At 45.1% G+C, this 25,315-nt stretch overlaps 1 protein-coding gene across 1 annotated transcript in view; it reads right to left on the bottom strand.

Annotated features, from left to right (window-relative positions):
• Positions 1 to 17,230: 17,230 nt before the first annotated feature.
• PRIM1 (DNA primase subunit 1) overlaps positions 17,231 to 25,315 on the bottom strand; it is a 60,583-nt gene continuing 52,498 nt past the window's right edge. Inside the window, exons 12-13 of the mRNA XM_069758495.1 lie at positions 17,953 to 18,051; positions 17,231 to 17,534 (exon numbers count right to left, since the gene is read on the bottom strand). Coding sequence (XP_069614596.1) covers positions 17,515 to 17,534; positions 17,953 to 18,051 — 119 coding nt within the window. The 3' untranslated portion in view covers positions 17,231 to 17,514. The remainder of the gene's footprint in view (positions 17,535 to 17,952; positions 18,052 to 25,315) is intronic.

Here is a 25,315-nt window from a genome sequence, read left to right on the forward strand (position 1 = left end):
ACAGACAGAGCAGGAAGCCATTGTTGCCACTGTTAGTTTTCACAAGTATCTGGCAGATCTGAACTGTCGGGTTTCGGCCTAGAAACTTCGGTTCTGCCTTGGTCAAGTGATATTTTTGGGTCACTGTCTCCTTCAGGGTGCCAGACACCTCACAGAAGAAAGAAAAATAGCCGTCAGCTACAAAGGATGAGACTGAGCTCCAGCGTTTCCTTGGACTATGTATTTATTGTTGTCAGTGGATACCGGACACATCCCGCATAATGCTACCTCTCTACAAGGCCCTGAAAGACTGTTCAAGATATGCTGATGATTTTGGCAGATTCCACACCGGATAAGCTGTTACCACGGAAGATACTGTATTGCTCGGAGCTGCACTCCCTCCCTCCCTGTCAGGACAAGAAGCAGAACTTCAGGATCTGTCTACTGCATGTACTTTGGCCAAAGACAGGCGGGCTAATATATACGGACTCACAGTATGCATTTGGTATTGCTCATGATTTTGGAGCCCTATGGACCAATCGAGGGTTTGTTACTACCGCCGGGACTCAGTGAAGAATGTTGAAGCTGTTAAAGCCCTCATGGACTCAATCAAATTACCTACCCAGGTGGCCATTATCAAAGTTAAGGAGCATGGTACTATGGAACAGGCCACAGACTGTTGGTAACACCTTTGCGGATATGCAAGCAAAAGCCGCTGCTCTCCTACCCGTTGAACTGACCATACCAGCTATGGTGACCACACGCTCTCAGCGTAAACAGTTACAAGAAACCCTGACTCTACAGGAACCTGATGATCTATGCCAGACTGAGGTTTTCTGCCGGACCCCGCGAGACCGCTTAATGACGATGCAGAGAATGTCTCCAAAGGAAGAAGTGAAGCAGTGGAAAGCTGATGGAGCACGTATGGACAATGGTCGCTGGATAAAGGACCAACTTGTGTGTCTCCCTAAGCGGATGTACCCTGCTATTGCCACGTGGGCGCATGGGCCCACACATCGAGGTATCTGTCAGACCTGCAATCCCGGTCAACTTCAACGTGTAACCCCGAAGCACCTTGCTAAGCCAGACTATCCTTTCCAAAGGCTCCAGGTGGACCTCACGTTGCCTAAGTCTGGAAGGTATGAATATTGTCTGATGGTTGTCGATATGTTCTCCAGTTGGCCAGAAGCATTCCCCGTTACCAACGTGACTGCAAAGATCACAGCAAAGAAACTGGTGATGGAAGTTATATGCAGATATGGTGTTCCAGAAGTTGTTGAAAGTGACCAAGGCCCGGACTTTTCTTCTCATGTGTATCAGGAGGTTCTGACAATGCTTGGATCCACTGTAGCCCTCTATACTCCGTACCATCCACAATCTAGTAGGAAAATTAAGAGGCTGAAAGGCACACTGAAGGGACAATTGACCAAAATGATGCAGGAGACTACGGCTCCATGGCCAGGGCTCTTACACATTCGTACTACCCCTATTGCAAAACATGGCCTGTCCCCTAATGAGATATTGTTTGGTGCTAGGCCCCCAGTTGCAAATTTCAGTCTCAGTAGTTATCAGAAGAAAATGTCCGTGCTGTTCAATATGTTATTCATCTTAGTAAAAATGTTGCTAACACCCATGTTTTAGTTTCTTCTTCCCTTCCAGATTCAGCAGAAACCGACACTTGTCACAATTTGAAGCCTGGTGGTTTTATGGTCGTGAAAAGCTATGTCAGAAAACACGGACTAGAACCCTTGTATGATGGTCCCTACCAAGTCCTCCTCATTATTCCTATGTCAGTAAAGCTGGAAGGAAGGCCGACGTGGATCCACGTATCGCACTGCAAGCTGGTCAAACAGACTAGTTGCAAATAAGGGGACATAATGTTTTGGTTTTTCGTATTTCCATATAATAATATTGATAACCGAATGGGACAGCCTAAATTCTCCAACATCCTTGAATAATAAGTTTGTACAATATCATGAAAAATAAATAGTACAGATGGGTATAGCCAATAAAATTGTCAGTTCTATTTTCATTTACCCTATGATTACACAAATGTGGGATAAATTGGTTAGGGCCACAGATTATCCAGATGATCAAATTTGGGGATATATTGGATATACTTAATACCACTGCCTGTGTTATGAATCTGTTGAAGGGTTTAAAGCCCACTGATTGCTCAGATTATGTCCCACTAATTCATGAAGCACCTAAACTAAAGGTCCCAGGAGGGATAACCGTATTAGCTGATAATTATACCTGTTATAATTCCCACGACACTACAGGTACACCAGTAGGGGTCTTCGAGACAGGTTTCTGTAAAGAGAACAATTCCCTGGATACTGACTTGCTAGCTAATCATACACAGTATATGTACGACATTTATTGGTTATGTGGAGATGGTAAGCTCCGTCCTAGGTTGCCTAATGCCTGGACAGGTCAATGCACCCTTGTTAAATTAGCTATGCAGTTCAAGATTTTACCTTGGGATCCGGAGACACCTGATGACTATACCAGAAAGAGGAGAAGTCTTGATCAGCTCCACATGAGTTATGAAGAAGATCCATTGATATATGTCGATGGCATTGGAGTGCCAAGGGGGTTGCCTGACCAATTTAAAGCCCAGAACCAGATCTATGCTAGCTTTGCTTTATTAATCCACAAGTGCAGATTAATAAAAATGTTGATGGGATCAATTACATATATTACAGTGAACAAAGGTTTGTCAATTTTACCTGTGATGCTTTCCAAGGTATAGTTGAGGAGTTGAGCCCTAACACTAGAATGACCCTCCAAAACCGACTAGCCCTTGATATGATCTTAGCTGAGGAAGGAGGAGTCTGTGGGATGGTGGGAGAGGAATGTTGTACCTATATCCCTCAGAACTCTGGGGTAAATGGAAAGACCATGATAGCCCTTAAAAAGATAAATGGGTTAGCAGCAGAATTAAAAACTAATGTTGGAGTAGACACATCTTTCTTTTCCGGCTGGTTGGGTGGGCTCAAAGGATTCTTTCAACAAGCTTGTCTGGTACTGATTGCCCTTCTTGTAGTTGGATCGATAATCCTGTTGTGTTATTCCCCTGTATAAAAAGGTTATCACTGAGGCAACTCCGACTGGCACCTTCCTCAACCAAGAAGTAGACTCACCAGAGTATGATGGCACTGATCCAGGGGAGATCCCCAAGTACGTCGCCCTCAAGAAGTTAGACAATACCCTTTACTCTCAGATGATGCTAAGAGATTTAGTTTAGGGACAGCGGGAGAACTCCATGTGAAGCTAGTGAAGGGTTCAGCTGCCTGGAGGCCTCTCACAAGGGGAGAGCTTCTGAGGTGTCTGGATGAAGAAATCCACCTCCCTTTCCCCATCACATGGACAGTCTCGAAGGAACTTTCTTTTTAGGGAAAAACTTAGTGTTTAGGGGGGATTGTCAAGTTGAAAATATATATCTTTATACTCTTTTGTACTTTTATATATTCTTATGCTGTGAAACAATTCGTTTTTCCCCTTATGTTTGCTAATTATTATTATTATTATTATTATTATTATTATTATTTATTATTATAGCGCCATTTATTCCATGGCGCTTTACATGTGAGGAGGGGTATACATAATAAAACAAGTACAATAATCTTGAAAAATACAAGTCACAACTGGTACAGGAGGAGAGAGGACCCTGCCCGCGAGGGCTCACAATCTACAAGGGATGGGTGAGGATACAGTAGGTGAGGGTAATGCAAATTTAACTGTATTTAAGATGGCTGCCAGTATTCACATAAGTTAGAAGATATTCAAAGACTCAGAGATTAATATGATAAAGACAATGACCGTAATAAGGACAGTTGGTGGGCAGACACCTTCTCCTTTCTTAATCCAGCCAATTGGTTTGAGGGACTTGCGGCTGGATAGCTGGATTCTTGCAAAGTTTGTTACATGTCACTGCCTTTATCCTTGTCATATATGTAATACTAAAACTTGTTCTTTGGTGTATTTCTGTATGTATTAGGAAATTCTGCACTAAGACAACTAATGATGAAACCAAAAGCGTTGCCACGCCTGCTTTTCTCTACACCGATTTCACAAAGTTACCTGATGAAGATGTTGAAGCCAAGCGCTTGGCTATCTTCAAAAGATCCCCACCACTGTTATCAACAATTGTTATTCATAAATTCTAGTATACAGGGGGGACGGGTACGCCGCAACAGCCATGGCTGGTAACATGGCACCAGTCATGTGAAGACCAGTACCCCTCGAGCTTATAGCTTGGGATAGTACCTCTGATGCTGGACATTAATTAACAAAATTTATCTAGGGGGGAATGTGAAGGAACAAATTATGAAAGATTCTCCATTTTGTGCTTTGACTCCATTTTGTTGTTGGTTAAAGATAAATTCTGTTATTTACTTAGAAGGTTACAGCTGCTATGAACTAACTGTCCTGTTTCTCACGAAGATAATATTTTGTTATTCAGCTAGTCTATGGTTCATAATTGGTATAAAGACCTTGAGTGTTCTAATTGGAGCCGAGCCAGATAAGAGACTCGTGGGGGTATCGCTATACAAGACTGAGGCATCTGTTAATATGTTTTTCTATGCCAAAAAGACATGACCATATCTGTAGTTCCCATTTTTCCTGTATCCTCATGGGTTAAGTTTTTCCTGTATTCTTATAGGTTAAGAACTGTGAACGTGTTCTTATGCTGATTGGTTGAAGTATAATTTCTATGACTATGAAAAGTCAGACAATAAAACGGGGGCCCAGAGATCTGCTCGATCCCCCACACAGAGGCACGAGTCTCCGTCTGGTCATTTTCAGTTGCCGGCAACGCCCTTTAGATTAATTTGGAAATCACTGAGTCAGTGAAGGATCACTTTAGATCCTCCCTCAACAGTTCCAGGTTATACCCCCAGTTCCATCACTCTCATTCCCTTCTTTCGAGGTCCACACCATCAGGCTCTTTCGTCCCCTCTCCCTCAGTAGCGGTCATATACCTGCCCCCAGGCATACCCACCCACTTCGTGGACAACTTCTCCGCCTGGCTGCCGCACTTCGTGTCCTCAGAACTGCCAACCCTTATGCTGGGAAGCTTCAACAGCCCCACTTCTACATCTGCATCCCAGCTTCTATCACTAACCACTTCTCTAGGCCTCTCACAGCTCTCGACCTCTGAAACACACAAAGACGGTAACACCCTTGACCTGGTCTTTGTCTGGCTCTGTTCAATCTGCTACCTAGATAACTCACCGCTTTTCCTCTCTGACCACAACTTTCTATCCTTCACACTCACAATTCCTCGCCCACCCCAGCACTCTCCTACCTACCACACATTCAGAAATCTACATGCCATTAACCCTCATACACTTTCAGACTCCCTACACTCATCACTGTCCTCAATCTCCTCTTTTTTCTGTCCTGATATGGCTGTACATCACTTCAATGACACTCTTAGAAGCACCCTTGACCAAGTAGCTCCCCTCGCCCTCAGAACCTCCAAACACAGAGTAAAACAGCCCTGGCTCACTCTCCACATTTGATCCCATTACAGAAGAAGAAGTCTCCAAGCTCGTCTTCTTGTCCGACTACATGCTCCACCGACCCCATTCCCTCACACCTCCTCCAGTCTCTCTCCAGTTGTCACAACTCACCTAACTGCAATCTTTAATCTCTCCCTCTCCTCTGGCATTTTCCCCTCCTTCAAACACTCTATCATTACTCCATTACTAAAGAAACCCACCCTCGACCCATCCAAACTACAGACCGGTCTCCAATCTCCCCTTCATCTCAAAACTCTTGGAGCGCCTGATATACTCCCGCCTTACCCGTTACCTCTCCACTCATTCCCTCCTAGACCCTTCACAGTCCGGTTTCCGCCCCCTACATTCGACAGAAACTGCACTCATCAAGGTGACCAATGACCTTCTGACAGCAAAATGTAACTGTGATCACTCTCTGCTCATTCTCCTTGACGTTTCAGCATGGGTTTATGAGAAATCGCTCCTGTCAAACCAATCTAATCAGTTTTTATGAAGAGGTAAGCTATAGGCTGGACCACGGTGAGTCATTGGACGTGGTATATCTCGATTTTTCCAAAGCGTTTGATACCGTGCCGCACAAGAGGTTGGTACACAAAATGAGAATGCTTGGTCTGGGGGAAAATGTGTGTAAATGGGTTAGTAACTGGCTTAGTGATAGAAAGCAGAGGGTGGTTATAAATGGTATAGTCTCTAACTGGGTCGCTGTGACCAGTGGGGTACCGCAGGGGTCAGTATTGGGACCTGTTCTCTTCAACATATTCATTAATGATCTGGTAGAAGGTTTACACAGTAAAATATCGATATTTGCAGATGATACAAAACTATGTAAAGCAGTTAATACAAGAGAAGATAGTATTCTGCTACAGATGGATCTGGATAAGTTGGAAACTTGGGCTGAAAGGTGGCAGATGAGGTTTAACAATGATAAATGTAAGGTTATACACATGGGAAGAGGGAATCAATATCACCATTACACACTGAATGGGAAACCACTGGGTAAATCTGACAGGGAGAAGGACTTGGGGATCCTAGTTAATGATAAACTTACCTGGAGCAGCCAGTGCCAGGCAGCAGCTGCCAAGGCAAACAGGATCATGGGGTGCATTAAAAGAGGTCTGGATACACATGATGAGAGCATTATACTGCCTCTGTACAAATCCCTAGTTAGACCGCACATGGAGTACTGTGTCCAGTTTTGGGCACCGATGCTCAGGAAGGATATAATGGAACTAGAGAGAGTACAAAGGAGGGCAACAAAATTAATAAAGGGGATGGGAGAACTACAATACCCAGATAGATTAGCGAAATTAGGATTATTTAGTCTAGAAAAAAGACGACTGAGGGGCGATCTAATAACCATGTATAAGTATATAAGGGGACAATACAAATATCTCGCTGAGGATCTGTTTATACCAAGGAAGGTGACGGGCACAAGGGGGCATTCTTTGCGTCTGGAGGAGAGAAGGTTTTTCCACCAACACAGAAGAGGATTCTTTACTGTTAGGGCAGTGAGAATCTGGAATTGCTTGCCTGAGGAGGTGGTGATGGCGAACTCAGTCGAGGGGTTCAAGAGAGGCCTGGATGTCTTCCTGGAGCAGAACAATATTGTATCATACAATTATTAGGTTCTGTAGAAGGACGTAGATCTGGGTATTTATTATGATGGAATATAGGCTGAACTGGATGGACAAATGTCTTTTTTCGGCCTTACTAACTATGTTACTATGTTTCTGCAGCTTTCGACACTGTTGATCACCCTCTCCTACTCTCCAGGCTCCAGTCACTAGGCATTAAGGACACTGCTCTCTCCTGGTTCTCCTACCTTTCTGACCGCTCCTTCAGTGTTCTGTTCTCTGGCCCCACTTCATCTCCTCTTCCTCTCACTGTTGGGGTACCTCAGGGCTCAGTCCTTGGCCCCGTTCTCTTCTCCCTCTACACCGCCCCAGTTGGACAGACTATCAGCAGATTTGGCTTTCAGTACCATCTTTATGCTGATGACACACAACTATACACGTCATCCCCTGACCTTACCCCAGCTGTATTACAGAAAGCCACTGTCTGCAGTCTCCAACATCATGTCCGCTCTCTATCTGAAACTCAACCTCTCTAAAACTGAACTTCTTCTGCTCCCGCCTTCTACTAACCTCCCTAAATCTGACATTTCCCTCTCCGTGGGTGGCACCATAACAACACCCCGGCAGCAGGCACGCTGTCTGGGTGTTATGTTTGACTCCGATTTCTCCTTCACCTCCCACATACAATCTCTTGCCCCCTTGTGCCGCTTACACCTAAAGAACATCTCTAGAATCCGCCCTTTTCTCACCATGGAAACAAAAACCCTAAGGCTATGTGCACACTTTGCAGATTCCACTGCGGATTTTTCTGCAGCGGAATTGCAAAATCCGCAGTGAAAACCCATCGCGGTTTTTACTGCGGATTTATCGCGGTTTTTACTGCGTTTTCTTCTGCGGATTTTCAACTGCAGTTTTCTATTGGAGCAGCTGAAAATCCGCAGAAAAGAAGTGACATGCTGCGGAATGTAATCCGCAGCGTTTCCGCGCGGATTTTTCTGCAGCATGTGCACAGCGTTTTTTGTTTCCCATAGGTTTACATTGAAATGTAAACTCATGGGAAACTGCTGCGGATCCGCAGCGGTCAAATCCGCTGCGGATCCGCAGCAAAATCCGCAAAGTGTGAATATAGCCTGTCGCCCTAATCCACTCCCGCCTGGACTACTGCAATGCTCTATTAATTGGCCTCCCCCTTACTCGACTTTCCCCTCTCCAGTCTATCCTTAATGCAGCAGCCAGGGTCGTCCATCTGGCTAATCGTTACTCAGATGCATCCGCTCTTCGCCAGTCATTACACTGGCTGCTCATTCATTACAGGATAAAATTCAAAGTACTTGTTCTCACCCACAAAGCTCTCCACAGTGCGGCACCCCCTTACATCTCCCTCATTTTGGTCTATCGGCCTAGCCGACCGCTGCGCTCTGCAAATGACTTTCAACTAACCTCTGCACTAATCCGTACCTCCCACTCCCGACTCCAAGACTTCTCCCGCGCTGCGCCAATCCTCTGGAATGTTCTACCCCAAGATATTAGGACCATCCATAACTTGCATAGTTTTAGGCGCTCGCACAAAACACATTTGTTCAGAGCGGCCTATCACGTTCACTAATCAAAGTCATTTTATGTTTGTGTGTGTAGCCCATTCACTATTTCCATTTACCCCCCACCCCCTGAAGATGGCTGGACCATGATTGTAAATACATCATTGTAAATATACACCTGTGGTTTGTATCTCCCCCACCTCATGATTGTAAGCTCTCACGAGCAGGGTCATCTTACTTCGCTTTATTATTGTATTGTTAACGTTGTTACCTATGACTGTTGTTTGAAACTGTTAAACTGTAAAGCGCTGCGGAATATGTTGGCGCTATATACATAAAGATTATTTTGAGGTTAAAGGAAACCTGTCACCCACAAAATCGAAGGTGAGCTAAGCCCACCGGCATCAGGGGGCTTATCTACAGCATTCTGTAATGCTGTAGATAAGCCCCCGATGTATCCTGAAAGATGAGAAAAAGAGGTTATATTATACTCACCCAGGGGCAGTCCCGCTGTGGTCCGGTACGATGGGAGTCGCGGTCTGGGGCCTCCCATAGTCTTACGATGACGTCCTCTTCTTGTATTCACGCTGTGGCTCCGGCGCAGGCGTACTTTGTCTGCCCTGTTGAGGGCAGAGCAAAGTATTGCAGTGCGCAGGCGCCGGGAAAGGTCAGAGAGGCCCAGCGCCTGCGCACTGCAGTACTTTGCTCTGCCCTCAACAAGACAAAGTACTCCTGCGTCGGAGCCACAGCATGAATACAAGAGGACGTCATCGTAAGAAGATGGGAGGCCCTGGACCGGACCGCCCCTGGGTAAGTATATTCTAACCTCTTTTTCTCATCTTTCACGATACATCGGGGGCTTATCTACAGCATTAAGCTGCCGTCACACTAGCAGTATTTGGTCAGTATTTTACATCAGTATTTGTAAGCCAAAACCAAGAGTGGAACAATCAGAGGAAAAGTATAATAGAAACATATGCACCACTTCTGTATTTATCACCCACTCCTGGTTTTGGCTTGCAAATACTGATGTAAAATACTGACGAAATACTGCTAGTGTGACGGCAGTCTTACAGAATGCTGTAGATAAGCCCCTGATGCCGGTGGGCTTAGCTCACCTTCGATTTTGGGGGTGACCGGCTTTCCTTTAAAGCCATGTTCACACATTGCAGATATACTGTTTTTTTTTTTGTTTTCTGCAGGTGTACACATAAAACTACACAATAACAACTTTCTCAGATTATTGCATATTTGCTGTTTTTATGCCTTTTCCCTCTTATTTGATGCAATTTTGGTGCCAATTTGAACCAGCATTTTTGAGTGTTTTATTGTCCGACAGCCTATATTTTAATTACCAGATCCAAGTCACAGAAACTGTGGCTGCTGCCAGAGAGTCCAGAGCGATCTGTGTCCGCAGCTCTGTACCTTTCTGCAGGTGATCTCCGCCCCTCAGTTATGTGCCCCAATATGATCTCTGTGCCCCCCAACTATATGGCCCCCTGTAATCTGTGTCTCCCAGCTATGTGCCCCCATTCGATCTCTGTGGCCCCAGTTTTGTGCCCCATAGCTATATATCCCCGTGATCCCTGCGCCCCCAGCCATGTGCCCCCTGTGATTTCTGTGACCCTCAGCTATGTGCCCTGTGATCTGTTCCCCCCTTCCTGTGATCTTTCTGCCACCCCCGTGATCTGTTCCCCCTGTGATTTCTGTGCCCTCCAGCTATATACCCCCCTGTGATATGTGCTCCCCCTTGATCTCTATGGCTCCCAGATTTGTGCCCCCGTGATCTATGTGCCCCCCTGCTATGTACCCCCTGTGATTTGTGCTTCCATGTGTTCTCTGTGCCCTGTGATCTCTCCTCCAGCTATGTGCCCCCCCTCTGATCTTCATGCCACTCCCTGGTGATCTCTATGACCCCCTGGTGATCTATGTGCCTGCCTCCCCCAGTGCGGTATATCCCCCCTCCCCCAGGGCGTGCCCCCAAGTGATATGTATATTCCCCAGTGCTGTATATCCCCCCCAGTGCTGTATATTCCCTAACCTCTGATGTATATAGCCCCCAGTGATGTATGTGACCCCACCAGTGATGTACACTGCTCAAAAAAATAAAGGTAACACTTAAATAACAGAATATAACACCAAGTAAATCAAACGTCTGTGAAATCAAACTGTCCACTTAGGAAGCAACAATTTTACATGCTGTTGTGCAAATGGAATAGACAACAGATGGAAATGATTGGCAATTATCAAGACACACTCAATAAAGGAGTGGTTCTGCAGGTGGGGACCACATCTCAGTACCAATGCTTTCTGGCTGATGTTATGGTCACTTTTGAATGTTGGTTGTGCTTTCACACTGGTGGTAGCATGAGACGTACTCTACAACCCACACAACTGGCTCAGGTAGTGCAGCTCATCCAGGATGGCACATCAATGCGAGCTGTGGCAAGAAGGTCTGCTGTGTCTGTCAGCGTCGTGTCCGGAGGCACTACCAGGAGACAGGCCAGTACACCAGGAGACGTGGCGGGGGCCGTAGGAGGGCAACAACCCACAGCAGGACCGCTACCTCAGCCTTTGTGCCTATGCAGCATCAATAGTAAAAAGATCTAATGTTAAAAATAATAAAAAAAAACCTGCTATTCTGACCTTCCGTCATCCGCCGAGGCACGCGTGCGCGGCTGCCGCCAGCTTCCGTTCCCAGAGATGCATTGCAAAATTACCCAGAAAACTCATCGGTCTCGCGAGACCGCTAAGTCATATGGGTAATTTTGCAATGCATCCTGGGAACGGAAGCTGGCGGCAGCCGCGCGCGCATCGACACAGCTTCGCTAGACGCCGGAGGGCGAGTATATAACTATTTTTTACTTTAATCTTTTTTTTTTAACTGGGATATGGTGCCCACACTGCTATATACTACGTGGGCTGTGTTATATACTGTGTGGCTGCTATATACTACGTGGCGAGTGTTAAGATACTGCGTGAGCTGTGCTATATATTACCTGGGCAGTGTTATATACTACGTGGCTGCTATATACTACGTGCCTGCTATATACTACTTGAGCAATACTACGTGGGCAATGTTATATACTGTTTGGTACGTGGCCTGTGCTATATACTATGTGGCTGCTATATACATACATACATATTCCAGAATACCCGATGCGTTAGAATCGGGCCACCATCTAGTACACAGTATAATGTCCCCCAAAGCCCCCTATACATTATGGTCACCACAGACTCAAAGGTAGTCTAGAAATGCGTTAAGGCCGAGATCTGAACCTTTAACGTGCTGGGTTTCAAACCAATATCGAATCCCATCTGGAGGAACGTCAGGACCTTAGGGATATCCGGACAGGATGACTTTGCTATGGATTCTCTGATAAGTGAGAATTTTTTTCCACACTTTGTAATAGATGATTGACGCTACCAGTTTCCTGCTTGCTTGCATAGTTATTACCTTCTGTGAAAGCCCCTTGGAGCTCAGTATCTGCCTCTCAGGATCCAGGCTGCTAGTTGTAGAAAGCAGGCGTCCTGATGTCAAAGGGGACCCTGAGACAGCAGGTCGTATCTGTGTGGTAGGGGAACTGGATCTTCCAGGGCCATGTGGCGTAAGAACTGGAACCAACTTCTCTTGTGCCAAAGGGGGCCACCAATATCACTGTGGCTTTAACTCCCTGTAGTGACCTTCCTTGGTCTTCCGGGATCCATGTACCGTGAAGGTACTGACCTTACACTTCTGCTTCCCAGCTTACGAGGCTGGCATCGTTGGTAATCCTGATGAAAGGGAATAGATCCCATGGCACTCCTTCCTAAAGTCTTTTCCGAGATGGCACCATGACAGGGAATCTTTCAGACTTGCCGAGATCCTTATTCTTCTGTCTAGCACTGATTGATGCCTGTTCCAGGCCGACAAAACTGCTTCTTGTAGTTGCCTTGAGTGGGCTTGACTCCAGCGTATGCTCGGAATACAGGATGTTATTAGGCCTAAATCACTCATAGCGCATCTTTTGGTTACTATCCTCTTTCTCTGGAAGATCTAGATCCTGTTCTCGACTTCCACCTGTTTCAAGGCGGGCAGGGAAGATATTCTGCGATGTGAATCGAGGAGGACTCCTAGAAACACCTTCTGAGTACCTGGTCTCAAATCAGACTTTTCCCAGTTGATACGCCAACCTAGAACCTTTAGAGTATCTATCATCTGTGCAAGCTGCTGTCTGAGGAGGATGGATGAGTCCGCTACCAACAGGATGTCATTCAGTTAGGGAATTATAATTCCTTTCTTCCTCAGGAATGCTGCCACCTCTGTCATTACCTTTGTAAAGATGAGTGGTGCTGAGGAAAGGCCGAATGGTAGGCACCTGAACTGGAAGTGATGGACTAACCCCTGATGCTGTAGCTCAAACCTCAGGAACTGCTGGTGGTTGGGGTGCATGGGCACATGAGAGTAGGCATCCCTTAATTCTAATGTACACATAGCTGACTCCCTATCAGGGGGATACAAGATCTTACTGTCTCCATTTTGAACCTCCTGTACCTGATCCATTGATTTAGGGGTTTTAGACTTACAATGGTACATTATCTGCATGAAGGCTTTTTTATGTTAAAGAAATAGTTCAGGGTCACTATTCTACCCTTAAGTGGTACTGGACTGATTGCCTCTGACGTTTGGAGATCTCAGATATCCCCCAGTATTTTTGACAGAGAAAGGGATTGCGGTTTGGTGATCTGAAACTGCTGAGGGGGATATGGTACCCCCCCCCCCACGTTTCTGGTGTCAGGGCCTTAATGGGCCAGAAAGAAGCTGGGTGGATCTACCTCTACCTCCCTTGGGGTAACTCCACCTTCCAGTCTTCCCATTCCTCTTGTAATGATGTGTATGGGATTGATATGGGACACGCAGCTTATGGAGGAACTGGTATTCTTTAGTTTTTCCCCTGGGAACCCCCCCCTTTTTTTTTTCCTTTTTTAGTCAGAGGGATGTTATCTTGTACAGGACCAAAGACGTGTCAGAAAATGAAATTGTACAGAGTTTGCTCTTTGAATGGCTATCCCCTGACCATATCTTGAACCAGATGGGCCGTTGTGTGGAGTTAGATAGTACATTTCTCCTAGCTGCAAATCTTGCAGACCCAGCTGAGGCATCTGCCATAAACTGTGGTGCCATCTTTAACATAGGGAGTCCATGATGACTAGAGATTAGCAAACATCGTTGGTTTCCTCCTTATTCGGCAACCTATTGCGCTTACCGAAGAAGCTGCATCGGGAACCCAGATACCTGGAGCGCTCCCAAAGATCAGCTGTTCGATTCCACTGCATGTGTCACAGCTGTGTGAGTCACAACAGAAGCATGAAGAGCCTGTGTGTTGTGACTGTCACACAGCCATGACACATGCAGCTGCGGCGCCGAACATCTGATCATCAGGAGCGCTCTAGATATCCGGATTCCCGCTGCAGCTTCTTCGGTAAGCGCTATAGCTTGCCGAAGAAGGGAGCAGACTATGTTCGCTCATCTCCAATGATGACCTCTCTATGGGTGTTAGTTTTTAGCTGGGTTGTCAACTCATCAATCCATATGAACATTGACCTGGCTACAGCGGTGGCGGCTGTATTAGCCTTTATGATGGCCGCTGAAGATTCCCAACTTCTTTTAAGTAGCCGCTCTGCCTTTCTGTCCATAGCTTCCCGGAGGTAAGAGGAATCTTCAAATGGAATTGGTCTTTTTCGCTACTTTGGCAATAGGGATATCAACTTTTGGGATTTCCTCCCAAAGTTTTACCTCCTCTGGTTCAAATGGAAACTGGAACTTGAAATCTCTAGGGATAACCAAACATTTCTCTGTGTCCTCTCACTCTTCCAGGATCATTACTCTCATGTTTTGGTTGATGGGGAACACTCTATTCCTCGGTCTTCTCAGCCCTCCAAACATCTCGTCCTGTATTGTATATGGCACCTGAGTCTCCTCTACTTTCATGGTTGCCCATCCCATAATGCTCAACAGGTCATCCATATTTTCGGACGAGAAGAAATACTTCTTACTCTCCTTCGAGGGTATTTGGGGGGCTTCAGCATCCATTTCCTCTTCCAAACCGTATGAATAGGCATATGCCTCTTCAGAAGATTCCTCCATCTCCCACCTAGCCCTCTTATGACGGGAAGTGCTTCAGGCTGGTTTAGTGGGTACGAGACTAGCAACCATACTTTGTACCTCTTCCCTAATCATGGCCCTCATGTCCGCTAACAGGACGGATTGTTCGTCTTTAAGAAATTTTGCAAAACATTCTGAACAAAGCGGTTTTCTATAGGACTCTGACAGCTTTGTATTGCACGCCGGACATTTCTTAGGCCGTTTCTGGGAAGAAGATTCTGATCTCTCTCCTAGTTAACAGATAGGAGAATTGCACGCTATTAGCTATGGGATATAGAGAGAAAAAAAAACCCTAGTCGCTATTGGGGGTACGTACACTGGCCAGGGACTGCTCTGCATAGCATTTGTTAGGGTCCCATGCTGGAAGGCACGCTGTGCCAGTCCAATCAGTGGTACCCCTCGAAACCGGAAATTATATCCATGCTGGAACGCAAGTGCGTCATCAGAAAGGGAGTCCCCGCCGGAAGCGAATTCCACCACTGGAATGTACCCCCATACACGCGACCTGGAAGTCTTGGCCGGCTTCTGCAGCATGACGCCAAGAGGGAAGCGGCGGAAGTTGAGTGCTCCGTCCTGCTCCATTGACTGGCTGAGGGACCTCCGCCCAGTAAGCCATCATTGATAGCTGGAATGGGAAGAGCTCAAGGCACCTGTGATCCCCGGTAAGCTTTTTTTTATTGTGCTCCTTCCTCTCCGTACTCTGTTCTGCTAGGGACAGGAAAAATACTTAGAGATGGAGGAGGAAGGGGGCTTTTAACCTCTCGTGTTTCCTGTCGCTAGAGGATGAGTAGGACTATCTCCTGACGTGCTGTCATGAGGGACATCCTGGGAAAAATACATTTTTCTCACAAAAATGGTGCTTTAGTCAATGTTTTTGTTTTCACAAGGGTAATGGACCAATTAGTTGTGCTATTTCTCCTGGGAACACCGATACACCATATGTGGTGGAAAACTACTGTTTGGGTGCATGGCAGGGCTCGGAAGGGGAGGAGCCAATTGAATTCTGGAATACAATTTTGCCAGAATAGATTGCAGATGCCATGTCACAGTTAAAGAAACTCAAATACCAAAACCGCAAAAAAAAAACAACAAGTGACTCCATTTTAGAAACTACATCTCTCAAGGAATTAATCTAAGCATGTAGTGAGCATTTTTATCCCTCAAGCGATTCATAGAATTGTATAACATGCGTCAATGAAAAGTTACCACTTTTTCTACTAAAATTATGTTTGGCTCCAAGTTTTCAATTTTCAAATAATGGGGGAAAACAAAACGGTACAATGTCTTGAGCAATTTCTTCAGAGTTCACCGACGTGGTTGAGAACTACTGTTGAGACACTGTGCAAAGCTTAGAAGGGAATAAGCGCCATATTGGAGTTCAGATTTTGCTGGACTGCCATATCACATAGACAGAGCCCTTGAGGTGGCAGAACAAACTCTCCCCCCAATAATTATTCCATTTTAAAAACTACACTCCTCAATGAATTAATCTAAAGGTGCAGTGATCATATTGGCACCACATGTGCCTCCCCAAATTTTATACCATTTAGAAGTGAAGAAATAATAATTGTGTTAGTTTAAAAAAAAATAAAAACTTGGGGTTAATAGGAAAAAAATGGACTTCAATTTGTTGTGCAATTTTTCCTGATTGCACCAAAACCCTGCATGTAATCAGGAACTACTTTTTAGGCACAGTGCAAAACTCAGAAGGGAAGGAGCGCCATATTATAGTACTGATTTTACTGTTATGGTTTGTTGGTGCCATGATCCGCTGGAAGAGCCCCTGATGTGCCAGAACCCCCCCATAAGGGACCCCATTTTACAAACTACACTCCAATGAATTCATCTAAGGATGCAGTGATCATATTGACATCATTGGTGGGCCACAGAATTTTCTACCATAGGGCAGTGAAGAAAAGTGGTTACATTTTGACAGAAAAATTGTTTTAGCCCCAAATTTTACATTTCACACTGGGAGAGGGGTAAAAATGGCACCAAAGTGTGTCACACAATTTCTGGAGAATGATGCAAAATTTCATATGTTGCTGTACAGAACTGCTTAGTTGCATGGTGAGACTTGGGAGCGAAGGAGCACCATTTGACTCTTACAGAACAAATAATCGTTGAATAGTTTGTGGACTCCATATACAGAGCTTGTAAGTGCCAGAAGAGCAGAATCCCCCCCCTCAAATGACCCGAATTTTAAAGTTACCCCAATCATGTTAGTTGCCACAGACATTATATAGCCGATACCCACTGATGATCGTGCCTAGCTGGGAGTGAGCCCACAAGATCATCACGTCGTACATGTATGGCGGTTTGCGGGAACAAACCTTCTGTGGTGCCATACATGTAAGGTGGATGTCATGAAGGGGTTAAACTGGGAAAAATTAAAAATTCCAAGTACACAGCCTAAGATAGGATAGACGTGCGATATATTACACTTCTCTGTATACTGCAGAATATAAATCATACATATTTAATGCGACCACAAGTGATGAAAGAAATTGTACTAAACAATACAATTTGATAAGTTCAAGTTCGTTCAGTTATTTTATCCAGGTTGAGGCTTTTCATAAAACTGCAGTCATTGTTCCATTAACACATTTAGGGGTTGAGTGGTCACAGCCGTTTCTACTTTGTAGACAGTATGAAAAGTAAGCCAGAGTTCTTTAAAATGTAAGACTTCTTAGTTTCCAACCATCAAGAACGCAAGTGTGCAATGCAAAGAGGTCCTTTTATAAATTTCAGAATTCTTTCTTTAGATCTAAAGAAATAAAAGACCATAAGGACATGATTAGTATAATACAATGCAATGGTAAAAGGCATTTCAAGTGCAGTGTAACGTGTGTTTATGTGGCATAATGTATGTCACGCTGTGTGAAAAAGATTTACTATAGAATGAAAAGTAGGAAGGTTATATAATGGTTGTGGTATGGTCTTATCTAAAGATGAGCGAATATGTTTGGAAAACAAATTTGCCATATTCATACCATATTGGTGCTGAATTTATGTTTGACGATAGTTTCCGAACATATTCGCTCATCTGTACTCCCACTGAGTCAAATGACGTTCGGCGAATCTTGCAAATACGATGATTGTAATCTGAACCGAATATTGAAATATTCACTTATCTCTAGTCTTAACACATCCATGGCTATTAACAGCAACTTGCTTCTACTTACCACTTTTCAACAACATTTCTCCTTTTCGAGTATGGTCAAGTTTATCAAGAAATTGTTCAAATACTTTCACGTATGGAGCCAGGCTGGTTCTTTTGTAATCTGAAAAAAAAAAAAATTGTTAAAATAAACCTTTGAGAATTTAAAACTAAAGAAGACAGAACTCCATACGTTTCATTTGGCGATCATGGGACCCCGAATAGTAATAAGAGATCGGTCACAGAGGAGTAAATGCAACTTAATTAAAAAAAAATATATATATGTGTATGTGTGTATATATATATATATATATATATATATATATATATATATATATATATATATTTTAATACAATGGAATATCCTGGTAAGTACTCAATCGTTTAACCTCGGTTTATGTGAAATTCAATATTAAATAGATGTTGCCTAAATGGGTTGTCCAGCTTGTGAGGGACCAACTAAAGGTCTCTCCCCTCCTGAAATGTGCTCCCACCCTTGGGATTCCACAGGATCATTGTTTTCTTTTAATAAAAAGAGCTATGAAGAAACTCCTTGAAGCTTTTACCACAAGGGTACAAACTTTTTTGTTTTTTTGCAGCTGCAGCTGCAGCCAGCTGGCTCTTTTGTCTGACTGGAGCACAGTCAGGCTGAGGCATTGAATCTGGAAAATGACCTATAATAACAGAAGGCAATATATCTAAGACTAGCAGAGCACATAATCGGAATCGGCACCTGTAGCATTCTGCATTATTGAGTTATAAAGCATAGCAAACAGGAATTACACACAGTATGCATATTAATAATAATCTTTATTTTTTAATAATCTTTATTTTTATATAGCGCTAACATATTCCGCAGCGCTTTACAGTTTTGCACACATTATCATTACTGTCCCCGATGGGGCTCACAATCTACATTCCCTATCAGTATGTCTTTGGAATGTGGGAGGAAACCGGAGTGCCCGGAGGAAACCCACGCAAACACGGAGAGAACATACAAACTCTTTGCAGATGTTGTCCATGGTGGGGTTTGAACCCAGGACTCCAGCGCTGCAAGGCTGCAGTGCTAACCACTGCGCCACCGTGCTGCCCATATTTAATCTATGTGCAGATTAAATACAGCGGACCCCAGTGGCGGCGCCATCAACACATTCAGAGCATCAGGCGGAAAATTATGGGCCATAAACGGTTCTGGACATAAAATCATATTCTCAGAGATGGAAGGAGAGAGGCTGCACCACCCAGGGGTGGGAGCAGAGTGTGAGAGAGAGTAGCCAAAAAGATATAAGGCAGTCCCTCATTTTGGACTTAGTTTTTCTACTGTCAGGAGGATACGTTAGCTGACGCAGCCAGGAAAGCCTGTAACTAAGATTTGGACCTGCGATCCATCAGCACCTCCCTGTGGTCACATGCTACATAACATGGTAATTGCAACCTATCTATACCCTACCCTTGTACTGCACTCCTGACTGTAAACTTGTATATTTGTTCTTGTATATATACCTGTACTTACCTAGTGCGCCTTTTCGGCGATTAAATATAAAATTAATTTTGGGCTGCTCTTTTATCTCGATTCACGAATCCCCACGTCAGCACGCTCAGTTGGTCAATTATTCGCTACTCTGGGTTGGTTTCTGACCCGACATAAGCCTGTTGTCGGACAGGGCTTATGTATAACAAGGAACTGGTGGCGGTATACCGTACTGTGTTAGTGAGGAACTCTTGATAGTGACAGTCCCCAGCTTGGACTGGTGATGTATATCCCCCTCACTGGGAGCACCTCAAGTTGTACCTATAAGGGAAGCCTTTCTGGTTATTTGTCCTTGGTGCAGTTCCCTCACTGACCTGGGGCAAATGGTGGCACCAGAGGGCCGATCCCTGCTGGGTCTATCTCTCCCCTCTCCTGAGATGAGCGAAGTTGACACCCCCTTCCTCTGTGAGATCCTTCACACAGCTTTCTTAGAAAAGTAATGGCGACTAAGCAATTGGTACTGGGGGACTGCGATGGCCATCAGCTTTCTGAAACAGTCTATCTACCAGTCGGAAAAACAGCAATTCCATAGCCATCAGATTGGAGATGGTGGAGTTCAACCTCTTAGCTTTGTCATGTGTAGAAGGAAACAATCTTTTACGTGACCACAACTGCTGTATTGGGAGCTGGCTGCAGTGCTGTGAGACGGCCGAGTATGGTGAACTGTACAAACTGCAGGACCGTGAGAGAGGTGCAGACAGAGATGTTACTGTTAATTGAGAAAGATCGGTCAAAAACAGCAGTCATGTCTGCTTCCGTTACAGCGGGCTCTCAGTCAGTGACTGCAGCGGGTAAAGAACTCGAGGTTCTGCAGTCAAAGACCTGCGTCTCAATAGTTGGAACGGTAACAAAGGAGGAGGAAGCAGTAGATGCAATTGATGGGACAGCTGATGGTTGTTGAGGTCCGAATTTTAGCGGAGTGGGATTCCCAGAGTAACGCATGTTGATTGCGCATATGACGGTTCATACATATAGTAGTCAAAATTATTGCATTTTTTACCTCAACTCAGTTTTTTTCCCCTAAGTTGGCAGATTACGTGAGTTGGCTCATCCTTTGCAGTGTTAAAAAAGGGCCAAGCTAAGCAACCCCTGCCACTCATGCGAGCTGCAGGTCACAGCCACAGCTGTGGATGCATTGCTCGTCGTGGCTGCATTACTACGTTTCTGTGACGTACGGAGCAACGTAACTTCCTCAGAGGAACTACTCACATGTGTGCCCCTATTTTCACGCCGACTGGGATCTATCACCTCATCATCATCATTCTCTGCATTATCACATTCCTCGCCCTTGCAGTTGCCCTCCTCCTCTTCCTGCCCTGACAGCACAGTACAGTCCGCGGGAGCCTCAGATATAAGTCACATCAGGATCACCCCCTCCCCTCTTTGGGGGGGTTAACGTCTGGTCACGAGGGTCAGGATGCTGCTCGGGCCCCACTTCGTCCTGCCCCGGATCCAAGCTAAAAAAAAAAATTTGGCCATCAGTGCAGATTTCCTCCTCAGGACTCTGAAGATTTTGAGTACACTTCTGATGGAAATGGAATCGAATGTGTTAACAGCTCTTCAGACTCACCCATCTGTGGTTCCGTAGTCAGTTGTACTGTTGTAGAGTTGGGATGCGGGGGAAGCAAGGGGAATTTGGGTGCCACTTCTGTGGACTGTACTGGGTGTGATGTTGAGGTAGAGGAGGAGAGGCCACTTGAAGCTGCGCTTGCATTCCACTCAAGCACATGCTCTTAATGGGCCTTAACAAGGCATACCACTGTGCGTCTGCCAAACAAATGTAGTCGAGTAGCCCGTCCAGTAACAGAAGTTGTCAGTTGTCTTTGCATAGATCATGATGTTGGTTCACCACTAGTGCTTTCACAAACATTACCACCTACCCCACGTACACCTTAAACACCAAGCTGAATCCCACTTCCACCACGGCCTTGCTTTTCCCAGTCATGCTGCTCAGATAGTGTGGTAGGAGCACAGTATTAGCAACAAAAAATTAGATTTACAAGGTGAAATACGTCGTGCTGTATCGTATTACAGAAAAAAAAATTTTTTGAGTGTGGATGAGGCCTGTATGACAAAGATATGCTTCAAACAATTTGAAAGTGAGATGTCCCCTACTGTATGACGTTAGTAACAAGATTTTTTTCTTTTTAGTGTGGATGACGCCTGTATAAACTAGAATATATGCTCCAAACAATTTCAAATTTAGATATAGCCTGCTGTATCACGTTTGTAAAACCCCCAAAATGGTTTTTTATTTTTTATTATGAGCAACAGTTCTGCACGCAATTTAACCGCCACAAAATTACAATGTGGGATATGACAGCTTGTATCACGTTTTGCAACGGATATATATATATATATATATATATATATATATATATATATATATATATATATATATATATATTTTTTTTTTTATTAGATTGTGGCCCGATTCTAACGCATCGGGTATTCTAGAATATGCATGTCCCCGTAGTATATGGACAATGATGATTCCAGAATTCACGGCAGACTGTGCCCGTCGCTGATTGGTCGAGTCTCTCTCTCTCTCCCTCTCTATCTAGCTATCTATATATACACACACACACACACACACACATATACATGGAATGTGTGTATACCTAACAAGAGAATGCAGTCACTGGGAATGGTCTTCCAACAATCTTGAAAAAGTTCCCAGAGAGGCTTAGCACTTGTTGGCCCTTTTGCCTTCACTCTGCGGTCCAGCTAACAACAAACCATCTCGATTGGGTTCAGGTCTGGTGACTATGGAGGCCAGGTCATCTGGCGTAGCACCCCATCACTCTCCTTCTTGGTCAAATAGCCCTTACACTTGGGGTCATTGTCCTGTTGAAAAATAAATGATGATCCAACTAAACGCAAACCGGATGGAATAGCATGCCGCTGCAAGATGCTGTGGTAGCCATGCTGGTTCAGTATGCCTTCAATTTTGAATAAATCCCCAACAGTGTCACCAGCAAAGCAACCCCACACCATCACACCTCCTCCTCCATGCTTCACGGTGGGAACCAGGCATGTAGAATCCATCCCTTCACCTTTTCTGTGTCGCACAAAGACATGGTGGTTGGAACCAAAGATCTCAAATTTGGACACGTCAGACCAAAGCACAGATTTCCACTGGTCTAATGTCCATTCCTTGTGTTCTTTAGCCCACACAAGTCTCTTCTGCTTGTTGCCTGTCATTAGCAGTGGTTTCCTAGCAGCTATTTTACCATGAAGGCCTGCTGCACATAGTCTCCTCTTAACAGTTGTTGTAGAGATGTGTCTGCTACTAGAACTCTGTGTGGCATTGACCTAGTCTCTTATCTGAGCTGAGGTTAACCTGCGATTTCTGAGGCTGGTGACTCGGATAAACTTATCCTCAGAAGCAGAGGTGACTCTTGGTCTTCCTTTCCTGGGGCGGTCCTCATGTGAGCCAGTTTCTTTGTAGCGCTTGATGGTTTTTGCCACTGCACTTGGGGACACTTTCAAAGTTTTCCCAATTTTTCGGACTGACTGACCTTCATTTCTTAAAGTAATGATGGCCACTCGTTTTTCTTTACTTAGAATTTGTATTATGGCAAGAAAAAAGCAGCTAACAGTCTATTCAGTAGGACTATCCGCTGTGTATCCACCAGACTTCTGCACAAGAAGACAGATGGTCCAATCCCCATTTATAAGGCAAGAAAACCCACTTATTAAACCTGACAGGGCACACCTGTGAAGTGAAAACCATGCCCGGTGACTACTTCTTGAAACTAATCAAGAGAATTATTATTATTATTTATTTATATAGCACCATTGATTCCATGGTGCTGTACATGAGAAGGGGTTACATACAAGTTACAGATATCACATACAGTAAACAAACTAACAATGAGGGACTGATACAGAGGGGCGAGGACCCTGCCCTTGCGGGCTTACATTCTACAGGATTATGGGGAAGGAGACAGTAGGTTGGGGAGGTTGGGTTGCAGGAGATCCGGTGTTGGTGAGGCGGTAGCTTCGATAGTGATGAGGTGGCAGCGGTGTCAGTGCAGGCTGTAGGCTTTCCTGAAGAGATGAGTTTTCAGGTTCCGTCTGAAGGATCCGACTGTGGTTGATTGTCGGACGTGTTGGGGCAGAGAGTTCCAGAGGATGGGGGATATTCGGGAGAATGCCAAGAGTGTGCAAAGCAGTCATCAAAGCAAAAGGTGGCTACTTTGAAGAACCTATATACACTAGATGGTGGCCCGATTCTAACGCATCGGGTATTCTAGAATATGCATGTCCACGTAGTATATTGCCCAGCGACGTAGTATATTGCCCAGCGACGTAGTATATTGCCCAGCGACATAGTATACTGCCCAGCCACGTAGTATATTGCCCAGCCACGTAGTATATTGCCCAGCCACGTAGTATATTGCCCAGCCACGTAGTATATTGCCCAGCCACGTAGTATATTGCCCAGCCACGTAGTATATAGCACAGCCCACGTAGTACGGTATATTGCCCAGTCACATAGTATATAGCAGAGCCACGTAGTATTGCCCAGCCATGTAGTATTGCCCAGCCATGTAGTATATTGCCCAGCACAGAGCCACGTAGTATAGAGACTTAAAAAAAAACAAAAAAACATATACTCACCTATAGCCCGTTGAAGTCCTGCTATACTCACCATCCGCCTTTCTCGCTCCTCGCCACGCTCCCGGGACCGCTCCATTGCAAGCGGCAGCTTGCGGTCCCGTCCCAGGGCTGGTGTGAGCAGGACCTATGATGATGTCGCGGTCACATGACCGTGACGTCACGCAGGTCCTTGTCGCACACCAGCCCTGGGACGGGACCGGAAGCTGCCGCTTGCAATGGAGCGGTCCCGGGAGCGTGGCGAGGAGCGAGAAAGGCGGCGGAGGGTGAGTATAGCAGGTTTTTTTAAAATTATTTTTAACATGACATTTTTACTATTGATGCTGCATAGGCAGCATCAATAGTAAATAGTTGGGGACACACAGGGTTAATAGCAGCGGTAACGGAGTGCGTTGCACCGCGGGCCCTTACCGCTGCCATTAACCCTGTGTGAGCGGAGGGGATTACGGAGCGGGCGTCGGGAAGTGAGTGCAGGGGAGTAGGGGAGGGACTAATCGGACTGTGCCCGTCGCTGATTGGTCGCGGCAGCCATGACAGGCAGCTGCCGAGACCAATCAGCGAACGAATAACCGTGACTGAAGAACAGACAGACAGACGGAAGTACCCCTTAGACAATTATGTATATAGATATACACACACACACACACACACTAGCTGAAGAGCCCAGCGTTGCCTGGGCATACTAAATATCTGTAGTTAGTTATAGCACCGCACTTCTCTTATTTTCCCATCACGACTCATTTTCCCCCTCACTCCTCTCATTCATCCCTAACACTTGCCATTTCGACCTCACATCTCTCGTTTTCCGATCACTCCACTATTTTCTCTCACTCCTCTCATTTTGTACTCACACCTTTTCATTTTCACCTCACCTCTCATTTTCCCCTCAGTATATACAGGTTTGTCATCTCCCTTATATATAGTACTAGATGGTGGCCCGATTCTAACGCATCGGGTATTCTAGAATATGTATGGCCACGTAGTATATTGCCCAGCCACGTAGTATATTGCACAGCGACGGAGTATACAACACAGAGCCATGTAGTATACAGACTTAAAATCTACTATATAAAGCTGAGTGTGTGTGTGTGTGTGTGTGTGTGTGTGTGTGTGTGTGTGTGTGTGTGTGTGTGTGTGTGTGTGTGTGTGTGTGTCTGTGTGTGTGTCCGGGATTGGCATCTGCACCGTCGCAGCTACAGCCACAAAATTTTGCACAGTCACACGTTTGGACCCT

Source organism: Ranitomeya imitator, chromosome 3 (genome assembly GCF_032444005.1).
Source record: "Ranitomeya imitator isolate aRanImi1 chromosome 3, aRanImi1.pri, whole genome shotgun sequence".
Taxonomy (NCBI): Eukaryota; Metazoa; Chordata; class Amphibia; order Anura; family Dendrobatidae; genus Ranitomeya; species Ranitomeya imitator.